Source organism: Saprolegnia parasitica (assembly GCF_000151545.1).
Source record: "Saprolegnia parasitica CBS 223.65 unplaced genomic scaffold supercont2.3, whole genome shotgun sequence".
Classification (NCBI taxonomy): domain Eukaryota; phylum Oomycota; class Saprolegniomycetes; order Saprolegniales; family Saprolegniaceae; genus Saprolegnia; species Saprolegnia parasitica.
In genome coordinates, this window is record NW_012156397.1 from 1,111,539 (window position 1) to 1,127,768 (window position 16,230).

The following is a 16,230-nucleotide window of genomic DNA, read 5'->3' on the forward strand; positions in this document are numbered from 1 at the left end:
ACCAGCTCTGGGACGCGCTCACCAAAGTCATGCTCCAGTCGCGCATCGCGTCGGTCGACGGCCAGCTCGAGAGCCACGTCGAAGAGAACGGCGAGAACTTTAGCGTCGGCGAGCGGCAAATGCTGTGCATGGCGCGGGCGCTGCTTCGGCAGGCGCGCATCGTGGTCATGGACGAAGCGACGGCCGCGATCGACCACGAGACAGACCAGAACCTCCAGCGCGTGATCCGGACCGCGTTTGCGGCCTCGACCGTCCTCACGATCGCCCATCGTCTCGACACGGTCTTGGACTGTGACCGCATCCTCGTGTTTGACCAAGGCCGACTCGTGCAGTGCGACACGCCGCAGCAGTTGATTGACGACGGCACCGGCATCTTTTACGAGCTCTGCCACGAAGGCGGGTACCTCGACAAGGTGCTCTCGTCGCCGTAAGATCGTCCGTTTTTGGTGCCACTTTTTAAAGACATTTTCATCAATTTCTCTATTTCTCTACGCTACGACGACTTCCTTGTCACCTTGTCGTACTTGGCTGCCGTCGTGCAATAGGAACGATGTGTCTTGACAGCTTTGCACAAGCCACACGCGGCGACATGCGACATGGACGCGGTTTTGAATTGCCGTTTGTTGATACACTGATAGAATCGGCAACACTAGAAAGTAAGAGCTTATAGCAGATGCTAGAAACGACGCCGAGGTTCCGACATTGATTCCGACATCTGTACGAGCCGGGGCTAACACGACACACCAAGTCCAGGCCGCTGTCGAGCTTCCTTAATTGCCCGCACTTGCCGCCCTCGATGAGGTTGGCGCTCGAACCAGCCGTCGTGGTGGACTCGATAGATTTGACGTTTACTCGCGTTAATCAACACCAGCTTCAATGCAGGGCGACTGACGCGTACGTGCACGGATATATTCGACAGCCTCGTGCATGGAGACGCCGGGACAAGCGTCAACCATTGCTCGGTCCAAAGCCCCTTGTTCTGCGCCTGGGCGGTGAGCTCGCTCCGTGAGGTCTTTGCAGGTCTGAAGGCGCTTCTTCAAAGACGGGACGGTGACGAGATCGGCGTCGAGCTTGCGTGGCAGCGACGTCTTCGGGCGGCCTGGCCGCGGTACAGCGTCGGAAGAGTGCTCGCCAATTCCGCGGTTGGCCGGGATGTCGGACGCGCTGCGAGGCATGGGAGATCAAAAGGCCCAAGCGATCGCGACTGGGTCTGGCCGTCGTGGTGGACTGCTGCGTCAACCTGACGCATCTCGAGTTGGATCCGACTGAGCAACGTACGCGATGGCTTGTCGAAATGCGATGCGGCGCAAAGTTGGTGTGGCCCAGGAAGAGGCACAAAGGCTCTGTGCGTATCGCCGTGCCCACGATCGTCCTCTCAACCCACGAGACCTCGACGTCTCGATGCATTGGAGCAAGACCACGTCTCCCGCGCTCTCGGCTTCCTCTCGACCAGTGGATTTTGAGAAAAAGAGGGTCAACATGTTGTCGACAGATCCATCCACGTTTGCTGGAAGCGTGCAACTTGCGAGGTCATCCGATGACGAGGTTGGACAACACGTTTGGGTTGCGTAGGAGCACTGCGTTATTCTATCGCACCGCGGTAAAGTCAATCGTGAGACTCGTTGTGGACATTTCGTGCTGGCGGTAGGCCACCTACATCACTGTGGTGAGTTTTCGGAAAACAGTTGGCTGGTACATGGGCCATATCGAGGAGCCGGCGCGACGCCTCAAACTTCCAGCTAGTATCGTCATGAGTTCCATTGACGGCAATGGGCTGTGGGTCAGAGAAGCGTACTCGTCCTTGTACTTGTCCGAGTAGTAGATGACTGCCTTGATGCCACTCTGTGCTTCCGGTGAGCTCGTTTCGACCAGTTTAGAATTGGTACCTGGATGATGAGCTTGGCGCATTCGTTGCAAGGGAAGAGGGCAACGTATATCTAATCGTCCATGATGGAAAGGTTGTCCAGCAGACAATCTTATTGGGGGTTGTACCGTGCAGCCGTGCACGCTCGAGGAATTTTTGTTGAGAATTGCGTTCATTTCCGCGTGGCAAACGTACTAGACAAATGCAGGTCGTCCCATGAGATAAAAAGCATGTGTGGAGAGAGGTGCAGTACGGGGTACTTGGTGTCGAGCGGCGACGCAGCGGCGCGCGCCCACGGCAGCTCGTCGTCGTCGCAGCCGTTGGGAAATCCGTTGTAGCCGATCCCGACAATCTTCTTTTCGCTGTTCACAATGCTACCATCGCAATGAGTACGAAGGCAGGAGAGCGCTGGGCATCTCGCACCAGGCGCCAACTTGGGTCGACGGATCTACTCACAGCCACGTCGTTAGTGCAAACATTCGATCCCCAATCGCACGACGACGACCTTTGGAACGCATCGCACTCAGAAAGGCGACGCTCATGAAATAGTCGTCCCAGGACAAGTAGTCGGTACGTTTCTGAAGCAGCTTGGTTTCGGGATTCGCCGCGCGCGCCTTCTTGGGCGCGTGGTGTTCGTCCTCGTGGGCGGCGGTCGCCGGGCGCTTCTTGGCACTCCTAGCGTCCAAGAACCATTGTAAATGGACGCTACGGTCCATGCAACAGCGTACGCAACTGCTGTTTTTTGCTCCAAAAGATACGCGGCCGTCGCGATCTTGTGCGTCCGGCGCATGCGGTGCACGTTGATCGCGTCGTCGAGCTTCTTGGCGCCGCCGTCAAAGATCACTTCGCTGCACACCGTGCACTTGGACGTCACGGCGCCGTCGTCAGAGACGCGCTCAAGCACCCAGAGCGACGGCGCCGAGAGCACCTTCCAGCGGTTCTCGACAGCGCACGGCGTGCGGTCCGTCTTGCCCGACGCCGCGAGCGACGCGAGGTGCACGGTCACGCGCGCCCAGTACGCCGGGCCGCGCAGGAGGTCGTCGGTCTCGTCCTCCGAAATGGTCAGCACGGCCTCGCAGAGCTGGTCGTCTTCGTCGTCGGCCCAGCGCTTCCCATGCCCCATCGGTCGTTGTCTGTTGTTGGTTGCTGCAGGCAATAAGCGTCGCCGTCTTTTTGGCCAATCCACAACCACGGTTTTGCATACCCACCAGTGATTGGCTCGCTCGATGTACCAACGGCAATCTCAATTCCTCCCCAAGCGGTGAAGGCGACTCGTAGGCAAGAAGCTCCGAGGCCTCTGACTCGGTTGCAGGGACCCTGCGTGGCGCTGGCACGCCGCGCCGACGCACAATATGTACGCGTTGGTAGACCTATTCTACAAGAACGTAGATGTGCTTCCAAGGCATCTATTCTATAAGAACTTAAATGGGCTTGGAAGGGACATGGCGTGTGCTTTGCGCGTGTACTGAGAGCAAGTCAATAAGTGCATGGCGCAAATCATTGTCGACTACGCTCTCAAGCTGGCTGCTTGTACGAGAAAAGAAAACGAAAAGTGGCGTGGTTGCTCCATCCAGAGTGGGGTCGTCGTATCTGCCAGAGGTGCGAGACGGAGACGCTTTCGTTTACCGAGAAGCTATTGCTGACGGCGCAGTGTCATTGCATCCAACGTGGCTGTTTGCATTGGATAACCTCCTCGAACGCCACCAATGCTTGCAAGGACATGGGCGACGACGAGCGCAAAATTTGGCGTTTGGACGACAGCGGCTCGTCATTCTATACTGCACTCGGCAACGTTTCTCGCTCGTTCAATGCGTCAAAGATGTGTATATCTGCAATTAAGAAGCCAAACTATCGAATGCCTGGGAGGTTTCTTCAACAGCTGTTGCACGACGGCCCCTCCCATGTCCTGCTACATTTCCAGCCTCATTTCCAGTCATGGAAACAACGGCAATGGTTAGCCCAGTACATGCAATCAAGTCGCGGCATTCTATATTTCCTTTCACAATTTGACCCGCTTTGGCACAAACCAGCGGATTTTTGTCATCAATGGTGCACAACAGGCCTTAGATGACGATTAGAGGGGGCAATGACTAATAGCTGTTATAATGCACTACGCCTTGGGAGTTTACCTTGGGTGACGCAGCAGTCTACACGATCAAAGCGTCTTCTTGGCGCGAAACAATCGACTGAATTTCGGTTCAAAGATACTCCTTTGTATCGACCAATCAACGGCCACTTCAACGAAGTCGGTCTGAGTTTGGATCGTTGAACTTGGTCAGAAGAGTAAAAACTGATGCGCTGATGCAAGCGTCGTCGGTGCAGCTCCACTGCATCGACGAAAAGCAAAGGTGACGGTTGCTCCATATGTGGTAGAAGCACCACGGACGGGCATGCCACCCTGCAATCAGATTTGAAATGACGCTCTCGTACGATGGTCTGGCCACGCTCCAGGCGCAGACGAGCCTCCTCCTCACATTTGATGACAACATGCCCAGCTACGTGCTTGGCTCTCGCCATAGCCGCCCAGCGTGCGCCGATGCAGACACGGGCGCTGCCGTCCTCGTCCAGCTCCATCCCGTTCACGCACGAGCAGAGTCGAGATTGCACTTTGGTGACCTCATCTACATCACGACAACGTCACCAGGCGGAGTCCATGTCTTGTCGACGGCGGCGATGACAAGTCGCCTCCACTGGTCATCAAGAGGTGGCTTCCGGAAGCGTAACCTCTTTCGCCTCGCGCCAAACGATGTGTCGCTCGATGGTGCCATCCAAATGCACGATCAGTTCCACTTGCACAGCGTGCGCTGGCCATCGCACGTGGTGGGCTTCGATGCCAGACGGTCCGAACTCGTGCTGCAAAAGAAGCGCCCCGTCGCCTTCTCCGCCCTCGACGCGGCCACATACGCTGTGCGATTGGCCAAGCTGTACCGCCGCCGTCAGCTTCGTCGTGTGGCCGTGCCTGTCGTCTATGTCGCCCTTGGGGCATCGCATCAAGAAGAAGAGACAAAGGGCAATATTGTTCTTGCATTTCTGATATCGGACTCGGTGCGAGCGAAATAATGCAGTAAATTCTTGTACCATATTGGTGTTCCAGCAGTTTGCAGATTTCATCGCTGGCAACGCGTGAACGAAACCAAGGCTATCTGGACGCGCAACAAGGTAGAAATCGAGGACGTTGAGTACCAAAACGTCTTCTAGACCGTCGGCAACTGGAGCCAAGGAAGGCTAATGGACACGTATGTATTGGCTGCTGGTTGTGACGAACGAACAGTCGGGCCATCCGGCATATCCATCGACAATGGTCCATCGATCTCGTTTGCAAATTCCAGTAGCGCCCAAATGAGTACTAGTAGAGCCCAAATGAGTAGAGCTGCGGCGCCACTGTATTTGTACGTACCTTGTACCGATCCCAACGACGTTGCTGTCCACGCCATGATAGTTCGACGCTTTTACTTCGGCCATCGCATCGCCCGTTGGCTTTACTACTCCAAGAATTCCATCAGTCCATTGGTCATCCCTGATGACCATGTTCACCATGCCGTGTGTCCTCGCCTTTTCGTCGGCAGTGTCGAGCGTTTCGTATTGTGTGATAGAGAGTATTCGATGTTCCACGTATGGTGGCGAACAAGTCGTCACGAAGCGCTCAGAAGAAGTCGGAGATAGCTCCGTGTGTATATGAACTCATCGGCGTCGTTTGGTTCCGCGTCCGTCATGTGGTTGTAGAAGATCGACGTGATAACCGAGCGCCCAGACGTCCTTCGTCGCCGGATGGCCAGCGCCAAGTTCGAACGGACAAGACAACGAGGCACTGCACGTGCTCGACGCATCACAAGCGCCTGAGATCCGGATACTAGAGGCACCGCGGTGCTATGTTGCGTCGGCGGCCTTTACGTCAAGTCGTATGCCAAGATATCTAAACGACAAAGGCGATATATAAGTATCTTCAGATCTTGTTGACGTGACGCGGCGCCGCTCGATCGGTACGCGCGCGCGGTCATCGGTCGATCCTCATCGGTCGCCAACCTTTGGTGAATTTCGACCACATGTGGCCGGTAACATCTGTCTGGTACGTTTACCAGCTGTATCTCATTTTACGGGATGGCACTCCCCTTCGCATGGCGTGCATGAGCGAGCCAATGCAATGGGTACGATCGAATCCCCGTCAACGCTGCCTCCAACGTGCTCCCGTACGAGTACCTGCTTTTACGCTCGGCGCCAAGTGAAAAAGAGACGTGTATGAGAAATGCGGTCTCCAGTCGTGCATTGCGTTCAGTGGTACTGCCATGGCGTCAAAAGTTGGGCGACCGACTGAATTCTAACAGTGAACTCTGCGGGCCACTCGTCTCGCCTTCGAATCGGTGTTACATATTCCAGCAATAATAAAAACGTCGGACAGGCACCTGAGACGCGCAATGCCAACTGTTGCGACCTATAAACTCTGACGCGTACAGTTCGAGTCGATGTTTGCTCTATCTTCCGAGACACATGGGACACCTTCGCACCTTGGAGACGTATCGGTCCAGTGCCATTTCACAATATTATGTCGCCGCCACAACACGCCCACAGCATGCAGCTCTCGTCGAACATCGAGACGGCGACGCCGTTCGTCTTGAATTTTGAGTTGACCAATACACAGTCGGCCATGCTCGTGCACGACGACCACAAGCGGCACGCAGCCATTGCAGAAGCGCGCTTCCTCCTCAACGGGGCCGAGTACATTGAGTTTGAGCTCGCGTCCAGTAAGCCCCGCGCAGCGTCCTCGCCCTTGTATTTTGGCGCCGTTGTGCACGTCGTTTCCAAGGCGCACGGCCAGAAACGGTACCTCTGCGGATCGTCGTTTCGCCGAGGCTTGCGCTGGTCGTCCTCAAGGTCCTCGAAAGGCCTCTTTCGCTTCGTGTCCCAAGACCACCTCGGCGGCCCGCTCCAGATCCAGGACGATTTTTGCCTCCAGAGCGTCAAATGGCCGAGCTTCTATGCGAGCTTTCAACAACGGAGCTCGACGCACGCGCTCGGTCGACTCGTGCTGAAGCGCAGCATGGAACACGCCGTGGCCTTCTCCGCGCTCAACGCGATGCACCGGGAGTTTATGCTCTCGAGCCTTCGCCACCCTATCCCGCGCGACATCCCGACGGTCTACGTCTCGGAACACTCGTTCGACACGGACATTGAGCTCGACGACGAGAGCTCGGACGTCGGCGAAGCGATTTTTGTTTTGAATACCGTGCCCACCACTGGAAGTGTGCAATATTCGTCGGGACGACGAGGCACGTCGGACGAAGCACTGCCGGTCGCCTACCGCGCCGACTGGCAGCGCCACTCGGCCCCACCTTGTGCAGTGCGTGATCTTATTGCCGTTCTAATATTATTCTGTTTCTTATTGCATTTACACTGGGATACGCTGGATTGTTTGTCCCCATTTCGCGCCTCGGCGACGGCCTGCATACGTCAACGACACCCAATATGGATCAGAAACGCGCCCTGCGAAGCATGTCTGTGCGGCGCTGTCGCGTGCCGTGAGTCAGGATAGGGCATCGCGGTTGCGTCGATGACAACAAGCCCGTGCACGTTGTTGGTCATGCAATGCGTCGTTAGGAATGACGTTAACGACTCGTTGCGTCGCTCTGGCCACCGTGTATATATCTCGCGAAATGGGTACAAACACATTGCAGCAACAATCCGCTGCGTCAACGAGCGTTCAAAATGCCAAGTAGCGTGATGAGCGGCCAGTGACGAGGGGCCCCCGATGAGCCAACCAAGCCAATATCGTAGGGCAACTCTATAGCAAGGGTACATTTTGATGTACCCTTGATTATACCCTCTGACCAGAACCATAAAAAAGCCACGCATGAGAGCACGTGGTCGAGTGTGCACACACCGTGCACGACCCACAACGTACCCAGGCCCGCTTTTCATAGACGGTACGGCCGACAAAGTCGTAGGGCGTCGAGCTGCGGGCATCGTGCTCTATGAACCAATGTGTGAAGAACGCAACTCCACACATTCGTTCGCCAACTCGGAAGATCTCGACTCTTCGTTGGTTTTGGCCGTTGGATCCACCCGACGCTTGGATCCGAGTGGTTTTCACCAGCCCTCGCGGCGGTTTCCACTCACGAGGATGGTTGTTTTTCCTTTCCCCAGGGGAAGGTTTTTACCACTCGTTCTCACCATGTCAGTCTCCGTAATATCAATACATTCCGGAGCAGGTCGTGAGGAGCCCTCGTGGCCTCGCTTTCTTTTCCACTGCCTGCCTCTCGGACACACTCCTCTGCGGGTGTGCGGATCTGGTTCTTTCTCTTCTTTCTCTCTGCCGAGTGCTTCACTAGCCCAGCAGCTAGTTTGTTATTTATTTATGTGGCGAATGGGAAGTCGCGCTCTTCGTGCACTGCTCGAAATCCCGCCAGTACGAGTCGTCGATTCAGCGCGCCAATGCATCCCGCATTGAGGAGACGACTCGAGCGATGACAACGACTTCGACGAGACACATATGTAGGAGGATGAACGTTTGTTGTTGTTGAAGTGGGTCGTCTATTACAATAGATAAAACAGGATGAACGTCTGTTTAAGTGTATAAGCGTGCACGAAGAAAATCATGTCGAGTCTAGTCTTCATCGTCGAACCGGAATTTGGACCGCACAAGGTTGTCGGTGTCGTATCCGCAGTGACGGTACAAGTTGATACCAGCAGTGACGTTCGTTTGACGTGCGTCCAAGCAGCGTACGAGAGCGACTTCAAGAGTTCGTTCCATGTCGAACCGGAATGCCAAAGGTACGCGAGCAATGTACTTCTTGAGGTAGGCAAAAGCGACCTCAATCGGGTTGAGTTGGGGCGAGTACGGAGGCAGATAGAAGAGGAGTGCGCCCATCGAGTGAACAGCCTCCTCGAGCTCCGCATACATATGATTGCGGGCGTTGTCGAGAATCAAAATGGACCTTGGAAGCGGCCACGGGTTGAGGTACGGGATGACCTTGGCCATCATGGCTGCATGGAACCGGGCGCGATCGAATGTGCCGGTGGTAAACTCCCAGCCGAAGAAACCATTCCAGTCCATAGCAGCGATTACCGAGACGGGCTCCCCGCGGCTGAATGGGAGCTCGACGATGGCGGGAGTACCGCGCATAGACCACGCATAGCGCCGAAGAGCGTCCCGTCCGTCTCTCGACGTCTCGTCGACAAAGACCAATTGGCTCGGGTGTTTGTAGAACGGCTCGAGGCGGGCGTAATACAAGTTGACTTCATGTGCAGAGCTCTCACGGGCTCTCTTTGCAAGTACTTTGCGGGTCAAATTCAAGGTGAAATGAAGCGCGCGGCAAATCGTCGCTGACGACACGTTAGTGACCTCTGGGAAACTCTCTTGCATCGCTTCTTTAAGCTCTTCGAGATAGAAGCATGGGTGTTCCTCGGCGTAGGACGAAGTTGAGCACGTGTTGTGGCCACTTGACACCCATGCGTCGACGACCTGCGTCGAGAACGTTGCCGCAGCTCTTGAACAGACTGATCCAACGTCGCAGTGACCGCTCAGATACTCCGAGGATCTTCGCGACGAGGGGAACAGAGATGCCGTAGACGTTGTGCAGCACAATCCCGCGCCAGCGGAGGTCGGGGCTTGCAACCATGGGACAATGCGTTGGTGTCGTCTATGTCTGTACAGCTTGATGTTTGTATGCTGAGCCGATTTGCGAGTTAACTGCGCTGTATTCATGTACTGTAGTGCATGGAGCTGTACGACAGTTCATTGAAAGGTAATAGAAGAAAATGAACGAAGAAGCACACCCTTTCAATGTTGTCCGGTGGAGGTTTGTCAAAGCAGAGGCAGTTTTTGTTCCTGGCGTGCTACATATCATAGGTAGCGATTTCACCACCCCAGGCAAAAACAAACAGCCATTCGATCCCATTTTTCTCCTTAAAGTTGAAACACTATATCGTCATCAAGATGTGCGCATTCCAGAGCTCTAGCCGTCCATTGCGTTGTGCCGAACGTTCGTTTTTGGCGCGTTCCTACCGCTCTGAAAGTCATTAGCCCCCGTGTAAAATGCCATGTGTAAACACCCCATCGAGTCGTGCTTTATCGAAAAGTAGGGTTTCCGTGCTGCTCGTCTCAGTAGTCAAAGTCCTCGTAATCACTGTCCTCGCCTTCGTCTTCTATCTCATCGTCCGAGTTGTACTCGAGGTCCGAGTCGATTTCGGCATTGCGCACATCCAGGTCCTCGGGCAAATCCTCAGTCGCAGGGTTGATCAGCGACGCGTACCGCTTCCACCCGGCGAGGGCACCCGTAAACCCAGCAGCGTTGTAAATGTCTTGGGCTGCGCGGACAAAGCCGGCACTCAGCGCGCGCGCGATCGCAAGGTTGCATCTGTGCTTGGTCTCATCGCGGCCCACGAGCAGCGCCAGCGTCGCATACTTGTAGTTGCAAGCCGCCTTGTAGATGCCCTGGTACGTGAACGAGGCACCATTCGCCAGGAGGTACGAGGCAATCTCCTCGAAGCCTTGCCCGGCCGCGCGGTCGGTCGCCTCATCCGTACACGGCTCGTTGAACACTTCGTGGTGCTGGCGCACCCAGTCAAACTCACCCCACTGCGCCGCCCACGCCATCGCGCGGTGGCTGCGAAAGCCACGTGCATAGTGGTCCCACACAATGTCTTCTTGGCCGTGGCCCGCCGCGGCCTCGAGCGTTGTCTGCGAGAGAAGCTCGGGGCGGACGCCGACCAAGAAGGTATAGAGGTCTTCGTCAATGTTCCAGAGCGCGTCTTCGAGGGCGCGCGACGTGCAGCCTTCGCTCGGACGATGCGCTTGGAGAAAATGAACAATCTCCACGCGGTCTTTGCGAAGGGCCGCGTTCATGGGCTTGGTGCCCGCGGTTCCGACTGGGACGAGCCCATGCAGGTACTGAACGATGTGCAAATGGCCGTGGCGCGCGGCTTCGGTCATCGCCTTGACGAGGTGACTTGCGTCGTGATAGTGAGTGCACAAGAACGTCACGACTGGAAGCGATCCGATAGCCGCGCCTCCCATGAGAGCGGCCTCCGAGCAGCCCTCGGCGCGGTGCCGGTGCAAAAACTGCAGCACATCGAGCTGGTCGGAGCCTGCCGCGGCGTCCATCACGCGCGTTGTGCACGGCACAGACACGGCGGCTCGTAGAAAGCGCAAGTCGCCGACCGTCGCCGCCTCGATGAGCGACGTTTCCGTAAAGCCATACCCCCGCGCGTCTTCAAGAAAGGCGAGGATCGCGGCCCCGTTCGGCTGTTTGGTTCGCTGCTTGTACGCAACGTCAAACCCGTGATGGGAGCAGCCTTCGTCGCGGGCCAGGTGCAGCCACGCAACGACCTTGAGGTGGCCGTTCGCGATCGCGTCGTCCATCGCATGCGTCGTGCAGTGATTGTTGCCGGCGGCATGGAGGCACATGAGAACGTCGAGGTACCCGCGACTTGCGGCATAGTCCATGAGCAGCTCCTTGCTGTCCGGCGCGTCACGCAGACGTGCGAGTTCGACGCCGTAGTCGTCGCCCAAAGCGTAGAGCAGCTCTGCGGATCCATTGTAGGCTGCGGCGTGGGCGAGCGCGATCGGCCGATCCAAGAACGGCGTCACGGCAAAGTCCCAGCAGTTGCGCAAGCCAACGTCGTCGAGGCTACTCGGCTGAATGTCGAACGACATGTTGCGCCGCCGGGCTTCTCGGCCGTTGGTGTCGTACCCGTCGCGAAAACCGTGGACGAGGGTGACGGAGTGCCCGATGGCCGCTTGGTACCGCTCGTACATGGGAAGCGTCCGAATATGCTCGAACGATCGACTCGAGCGGTCGCGCTCACGGCTCGGGCCGCCGCCGGGTAGTGTCGCAAGGTCGCCGGGCCAGTCCATCGCGTAGGCGTCTGCGTACACAGCTTCGATGTCGGCGTTCGAGTGACGCGATTGCGCGTTGGCCCAAATGCCGCGGTCCAAGAGGTAGAGCGAGAGCGGCCCTGCAAAGTCCAAGATGCGCGTCGAGAGCACCTGGTCGAGGCCATCGATGCGTGCGAGTAGGTCCCTCATCTAGGACGTGAATACTAAAATGAAAAAGGGTCGAAGTATGCTCTATTCCTTGTGGCAGCGCAGATGGCAACGAAGGCCATCTGTCCTTGTGTGTAGCTCGGCCGGTACTAGCGTTGTATCAGCACGAAAAATCTTCTCCGAAGGGATACCGGCAGCTGGGATACCGGTATGTCGATGCGAATGCAAACGTTCTCCCTCTTCAACAAAATATCTGAAAAATGGAAATGAAGGTGGGGGCCTGTGGCCATTTCGCGGTCGAGAGAGGTCGAATCAGCTGCGTCCCGGAAGTTTCCGCTAGTTTCTTTTCGTTACTATAGACCAGCAGTATTGGAAATCGCATAAAAAGGTCGACTCTCTTGACCGATGCCGCGAGGGTTGCTTGGTTACGACGACCCTACTATTGCAGTTGACTGCGTGCTGATGAGGAGCAAGGGCTACCTCACGTTTACTGTAGTACTTGTTTGTGCTGCACGTACTAATATTTCGTGTGAAGGATTTCGCAAATGATGACCGTATGTTTATGGATACTGCTGTCCCTCAATCCAACTCTACGGAGCTTCATTCCCATGCCATTTCGGATAGAGGCGCTTGCAGCACCAGGAATAGACGCACACCACGACGTGGCTTGGCAAGCATTGATGAAAGCCGTGCGTACAAAGTACAATTGTGTACGTGGGCGGTCTGAAGCGGTGTCGCATCAGTGTTGCGTGACGGCTGGTCTACAGTAAGCCGAGTACTGTCACAAATCGCAGCAGGTACACGTTTGCATGCAAGTAACAAACTGGCTTGCGCCCCTCTCTCTACTTGTGTGCCTTTGTATACTCGAGTGTGGATATCTACACCTCGTATATCATTTCACAACGTCTGACGGGACCATTTCCAAGTGTTCTCTATTCTCGATAATGATGGACCTTCTCGCGCGTCGATGGCCTCGACGATCTCTGGACGCGCATTTTGGACTTTGCGGGACTCTACCTCTTACGTCGCGGCCGGTGAGGCGGCGCCTACATGTGACACCACGACGAGAAGCAAGCCGCGTACGCCATGAACTGGCTGGCCGACCTTGCAACACTTGCGGACAGTGGCCCGGAGTATGCAGGCGGCCGCTGGAACCGTTAGCACATCCGACGCTCGACAAGTAACAAGTCCTCGTCGGCAGCTCCCGTTGATCAGCAACCGGCTTTTGTACATCGTACGACGGCGACCTCCCTCGACACCGAGTTCTTTGCGTTGGAGCGCCAGCAGGTCGTAGAGACTTCAAAGAGGTTCTGGGTCGAGGCCGCCCACGAACCCAATTCCTTTATCGATACTCGTATCGCTTCGATGTAGGTAGGTAGGTTTTTGTTGACATGTCCATGCACTTTAAGCCAAGATTACGGCGCTGTACGAAGCCAACGACGCAGAAGTTCACGAGGCCATCGACAAGGTTACAGGTTCGAACGACAGTGCGTCATGGTAACATCTTTAATAGTCACTATCCCCAGAGCTGTACCCACCGCCGCACTCGGTGTCGCGCCATCCACTAAACGCCGGGCGCAAGTCGTCACGGTTCGGGTCAACCAAGTGCGCGTACTGCCCCCACTCGGTGTAGAGGTCGCCCGTGCAAGCTGCAGCCTCGTAAATGGCCTCAGCAGCGGCCGTATACTCGCCGCCCACGAGAGCGCGAGCGATCGCGAGGTTGCACTTGTGCTTGGTCGTGTCGTGGGCAACCAGCAGCGCCAGTGTATCGGACTTGCTTTGGCGCGCCGCCAAAAGATGCCTTGGTATGTAAAGGACGCACCGGCCTCAAGCAAGAACTGAACGATAGTGAAGTGACCTTGGCCGGCCGCGCGGTCCGTCGCTGCGTCCGTGTACGACTCGTTGTAGACCTCGTGGAGCTTGCGCATCCAGTCCAGCTTGCCATGGTGCGCAGCCCACGCCATGACGTTCGGGTTGCGAACGATCTCGTCGCCTTCGTACAAGTCCATGACCGCGTCTTCTTCGCCGAGGCTCGCAAAGCACTCGACGATGACAGGGATGATCTCGGGCTGGGCCGTCATGAAGGGCTCCAAGAACTCGTTCATGTCGAATACGTCGAGTGCGTCTTCGAACCCGCGCACGGAGCAGCCTTCGCTTGGACGGTGCGTCAGAAGAAAACGAATGGCGGCGCGGTTGCAATGGAGGAGGGCCGCGTCCATGGGCTCCGTCCCCGCGGCGCCGATCGGCAATAGTGCGTGCAAGACCTCCATCGACTCCATCGGGCCGTAGCGAGCCACTTCCGTCATAGCCTTGACAAGGTTCTCGACGCTGCGACAAAGCGCGTTCACAGGCACACCCTCCGCATTGGTATCAGTGACGGCCTTGAGGAAGCGCACGTCGCCAGTGCGCGCAGCGATCACAAGCGCCTCGTCCGTGAAGCCGCCGTACCCGCACGCGGCTTCGAGCAATGCAAAGATCGCGGCCCTGTCCGGCCCGTCTTCCCACTTTTGGTACGCGGTGTCAAACCCGTCTGGCGAGCAGCCTTCGTCGCGCGCCGCGTGCAGCCACTGAACGATTTCGAGATTGCCGTTTGTGATGGCGCTGTCCATGGCGCGCGTCGTGCAGTGCTTGTTGCCGGCGGCATGGAGGCACTTGAGAACATCGAGGTACCCGCGACTTGCTGCATGGTCGAAGAGAAGCGTCTTGCCGTCCGGTGCATCGCGCAGACGTGCGAGGTCAACGCCGCAGTCGCTGCCTAATTTGTATAGCAGAGCTGCGTGGCCATTGTAGGCTGCGGCGTGGGCGAGCGCGATCGGCCGATCCAAGAACGGCGTCACGGCAAAGTCCCAGCAGTTGCGCAGGCCAACGTCGTCGAGGCTGTTGGGCGGAATGTCGAACGGGACGTCATCGCGGCAGCCATTCGTGTCGTATCCATCGCGAAAGCCACAGGTCGACAAGACGGCGCCGCCGACGATGGCTTGATACCGCTCGTACATACCGAGCGTCCGAATGTGCTCAAAAGATCGACTCACGCGGTCGCGCTCACGGCTCGGGCCGCGACCCGGTAGCGTCGCGAGGTCACCTTCCCAGTCCATCGCGTACGCGTCGGCGTACACGGCTTCCATTTGGCTATGTAGCACGAAGAAAGAGGATGTCCATGCGCCGCGGCCCAAGAGGTACTGCGACAACGGGCCCGCAAAGTCAAAAATGCACCTTGAGAGAGTCTCGCCGAGACCGTCGATGCGCCCAAGCAGGTCAGACATGGCTTCAACGTGAGAATTTGAAAATGACCAAATCACAAATCACAAATGCCCGTGTCGCGCGGTTGTTGGAGCGGGCAGATTAGTTGTTGGCAACAACCCCAAACATCTTTTATTTTTTGTAATCAGGTGCGTTTATGGCGGTCCCGTGCGGGGTGAGCTGGCAGGAAGGTTTGAATGCGAAGCATTGTTTACCGGTCTTTGCGACAACGGCGCGTTGGCCTACTACTAAGTCACCAAGTACACAAAAATCAAGTCAAGAAGGGAGCGTCTTGGTAGGTTTCGCCGCCTATGATGGCCCATCACTGCACCACCTTTTGTCACTCGACGTGTGGGTTTTGCACGCGTCACCTCAAGGGAGTAGCAGCTAGCCGGTACATCAACCGGCTCAAGTAGCCGGCTAGATTTACCGGCCAACCCAGCCGGTTAGCCGAGCCAGACCTTGTTGCTGGTGACCTGACATGTGAGGTACTAGTATTCTGTAGAGTGGCGTTGTGCGCTCCATTAAACGATGGAGGAGGCTACAATGCACGCGCGTACTACCGCGTTGCATGGCCCTCGGCGCCATCAATCTCGCGGGACCCCACATGTGCTGGAATACCATGTTCCTGCTAGCTACGGACGGTCCCACTTCCTTTCTCCCCTTGACTGCGCTCCAATCTATACTAGAGTCGTCCGACAAAAGATAGAGGTCGCCGGTGCTGCAGCGTCCGTGGCTTCGGAGGACTCTGTTGTTGTTGAATTGGGTCCTCTATTACAATAGATAAAACTATGCTAAATAAAATTGTCGGACTTTCTTCGTTGTGTGTACTCGGTTGAGGGACTTGATTTAGGCAGGCGGAGGCAGAAGCGCAATCCGCGGGACGAGGTGACGTCGCGGCCACTCGTGTTGGGCGAGGAGCCGGAGAAGCCGACGAAGAGCAGGCTGTTCGGGCTCTTGTACGAGGCTGTGGTGCAAGTGCAGTTGAGCGACGCGTGCCGCCTTGACGGCAATCGTCCATGGACTTGGCAGCGGTAGGTCGGCGCGAAAAGACGCGATCGTTCCGGACTCGCCAGACGTTGAACCAGACGCAGGCGCGGAGCACGGGCCAGAGGTAGCGGAACGCGGGCTTTGGGTGCCAATGTCG

At 56.6% G+C, this 16,230-nt stretch overlaps 6 protein-coding genes across 6 annotated transcripts in view; 3 read left to right on the forward strand and 3 right to left on the reverse strand.

Moving 5' to 3' along the window:
- Positions 1–431, forward strand: part of SPRG_19136 (hypothetical protein) — a gene marked incomplete at both ends in the record, with an annotated part of 3,918 nt that extends 3,487 nt beyond the window's left edge. The window contains one exon of the mRNA XM_012339934.1: positions 6–431. Within this exon, the coding sequence (XP_012195324.1) occupies positions 6–431 (426 nt within the window). The remainder of the gene's footprint in view (positions 1–5) is intronic.
- Positions 432–1,542: 1,111 nt separating this feature from the next.
- Positions 1,543–3,055, reverse strand: SPRG_01532 (hypothetical protein). The gene is made up of 9 exons (XM_012339741.1): positions 2,593–3,055; positions 2,370–2,539; positions 2,288–2,312; positions 2,118–2,238; positions 1,993–2,058; positions 1,887–1,937; positions 1,796–1,842; positions 1,697–1,739; positions 1,543–1,653 (listed from the first exon to the last, which is right to left on the reverse strand). The coding sequence occupies exons 1-9, from the start codon at positions 2,985–2,987 to the stop codon at positions 1,588–1,590; spliced, it is 984 nt and encodes a 327-aa protein (XP_012195131.1). The 5' UTR covers positions 2,988–3,055; the 3' UTR covers positions 1,543–1,587.
- A 1,203-nt stretch (positions 3,056–4,258) lies between these two features.
- Positions 4,259–4,946, forward strand: SPRG_01533 (hypothetical protein). Its single transcript, XM_012339742.1, has one exon. The coding sequence runs from the start codon at positions 4,280–4,282 to the stop codon at positions 4,922–4,924; it is 645 nt and encodes a 214-aa protein (XP_012195132.1). The 5' UTR covers positions 4,259–4,279; the 3' UTR covers positions 4,925–4,946.
- Positions 4,947–6,431: 1,485 nt separating this feature from the next.
- On the forward strand, positions 6,432–7,224 carry SPRG_01534 (hypothetical protein; the record flags this gene model as incomplete). Its single annotated transcript, XM_012339743.1, has 2 exons — positions 6,432–7,073; positions 7,129–7,224. 2 exons carry the CDS (start codon positions 6,432–6,434, stop codon positions 7,222–7,224), a joined length of 738 nt encoding a protein of 245 aa, XP_012195133.1.
- Positions 7,225–9,959: 2,735 nt separating this feature from the next.
- Positions 9,960–11,885, reverse strand: SPRG_01535 (hypothetical protein; the record flags this gene model as incomplete). The annotated part of the gene is made up of 1 exon (XM_012339744.1): positions 9,960–11,885. The coding sequence occupies one exon, from the start codon at positions 11,883–11,885 to the stop codon at positions 9,960–9,962; it is 1,926 nt and encodes a 641-aa protein (XP_012195134.1).
- Positions 11,886–13,349: 1,464 nt separating this feature from the next.
- Positions 13,350–15,106, reverse strand: SPRG_01536 (hypothetical protein; the record flags this gene model as incomplete). The annotated part of the gene is made up of 2 exons (XM_012339745.1): positions 13,350–13,620; positions 13,662–15,106. The coding sequence occupies 2 exons, from the start codon at positions 15,104–15,106 to the stop codon at positions 13,350–13,352; spliced, it is 1,716 nt and encodes a 571-aa protein (XP_012195135.1).
- Positions 15,107–16,230: the final 1,124 nt, after the last annotated feature.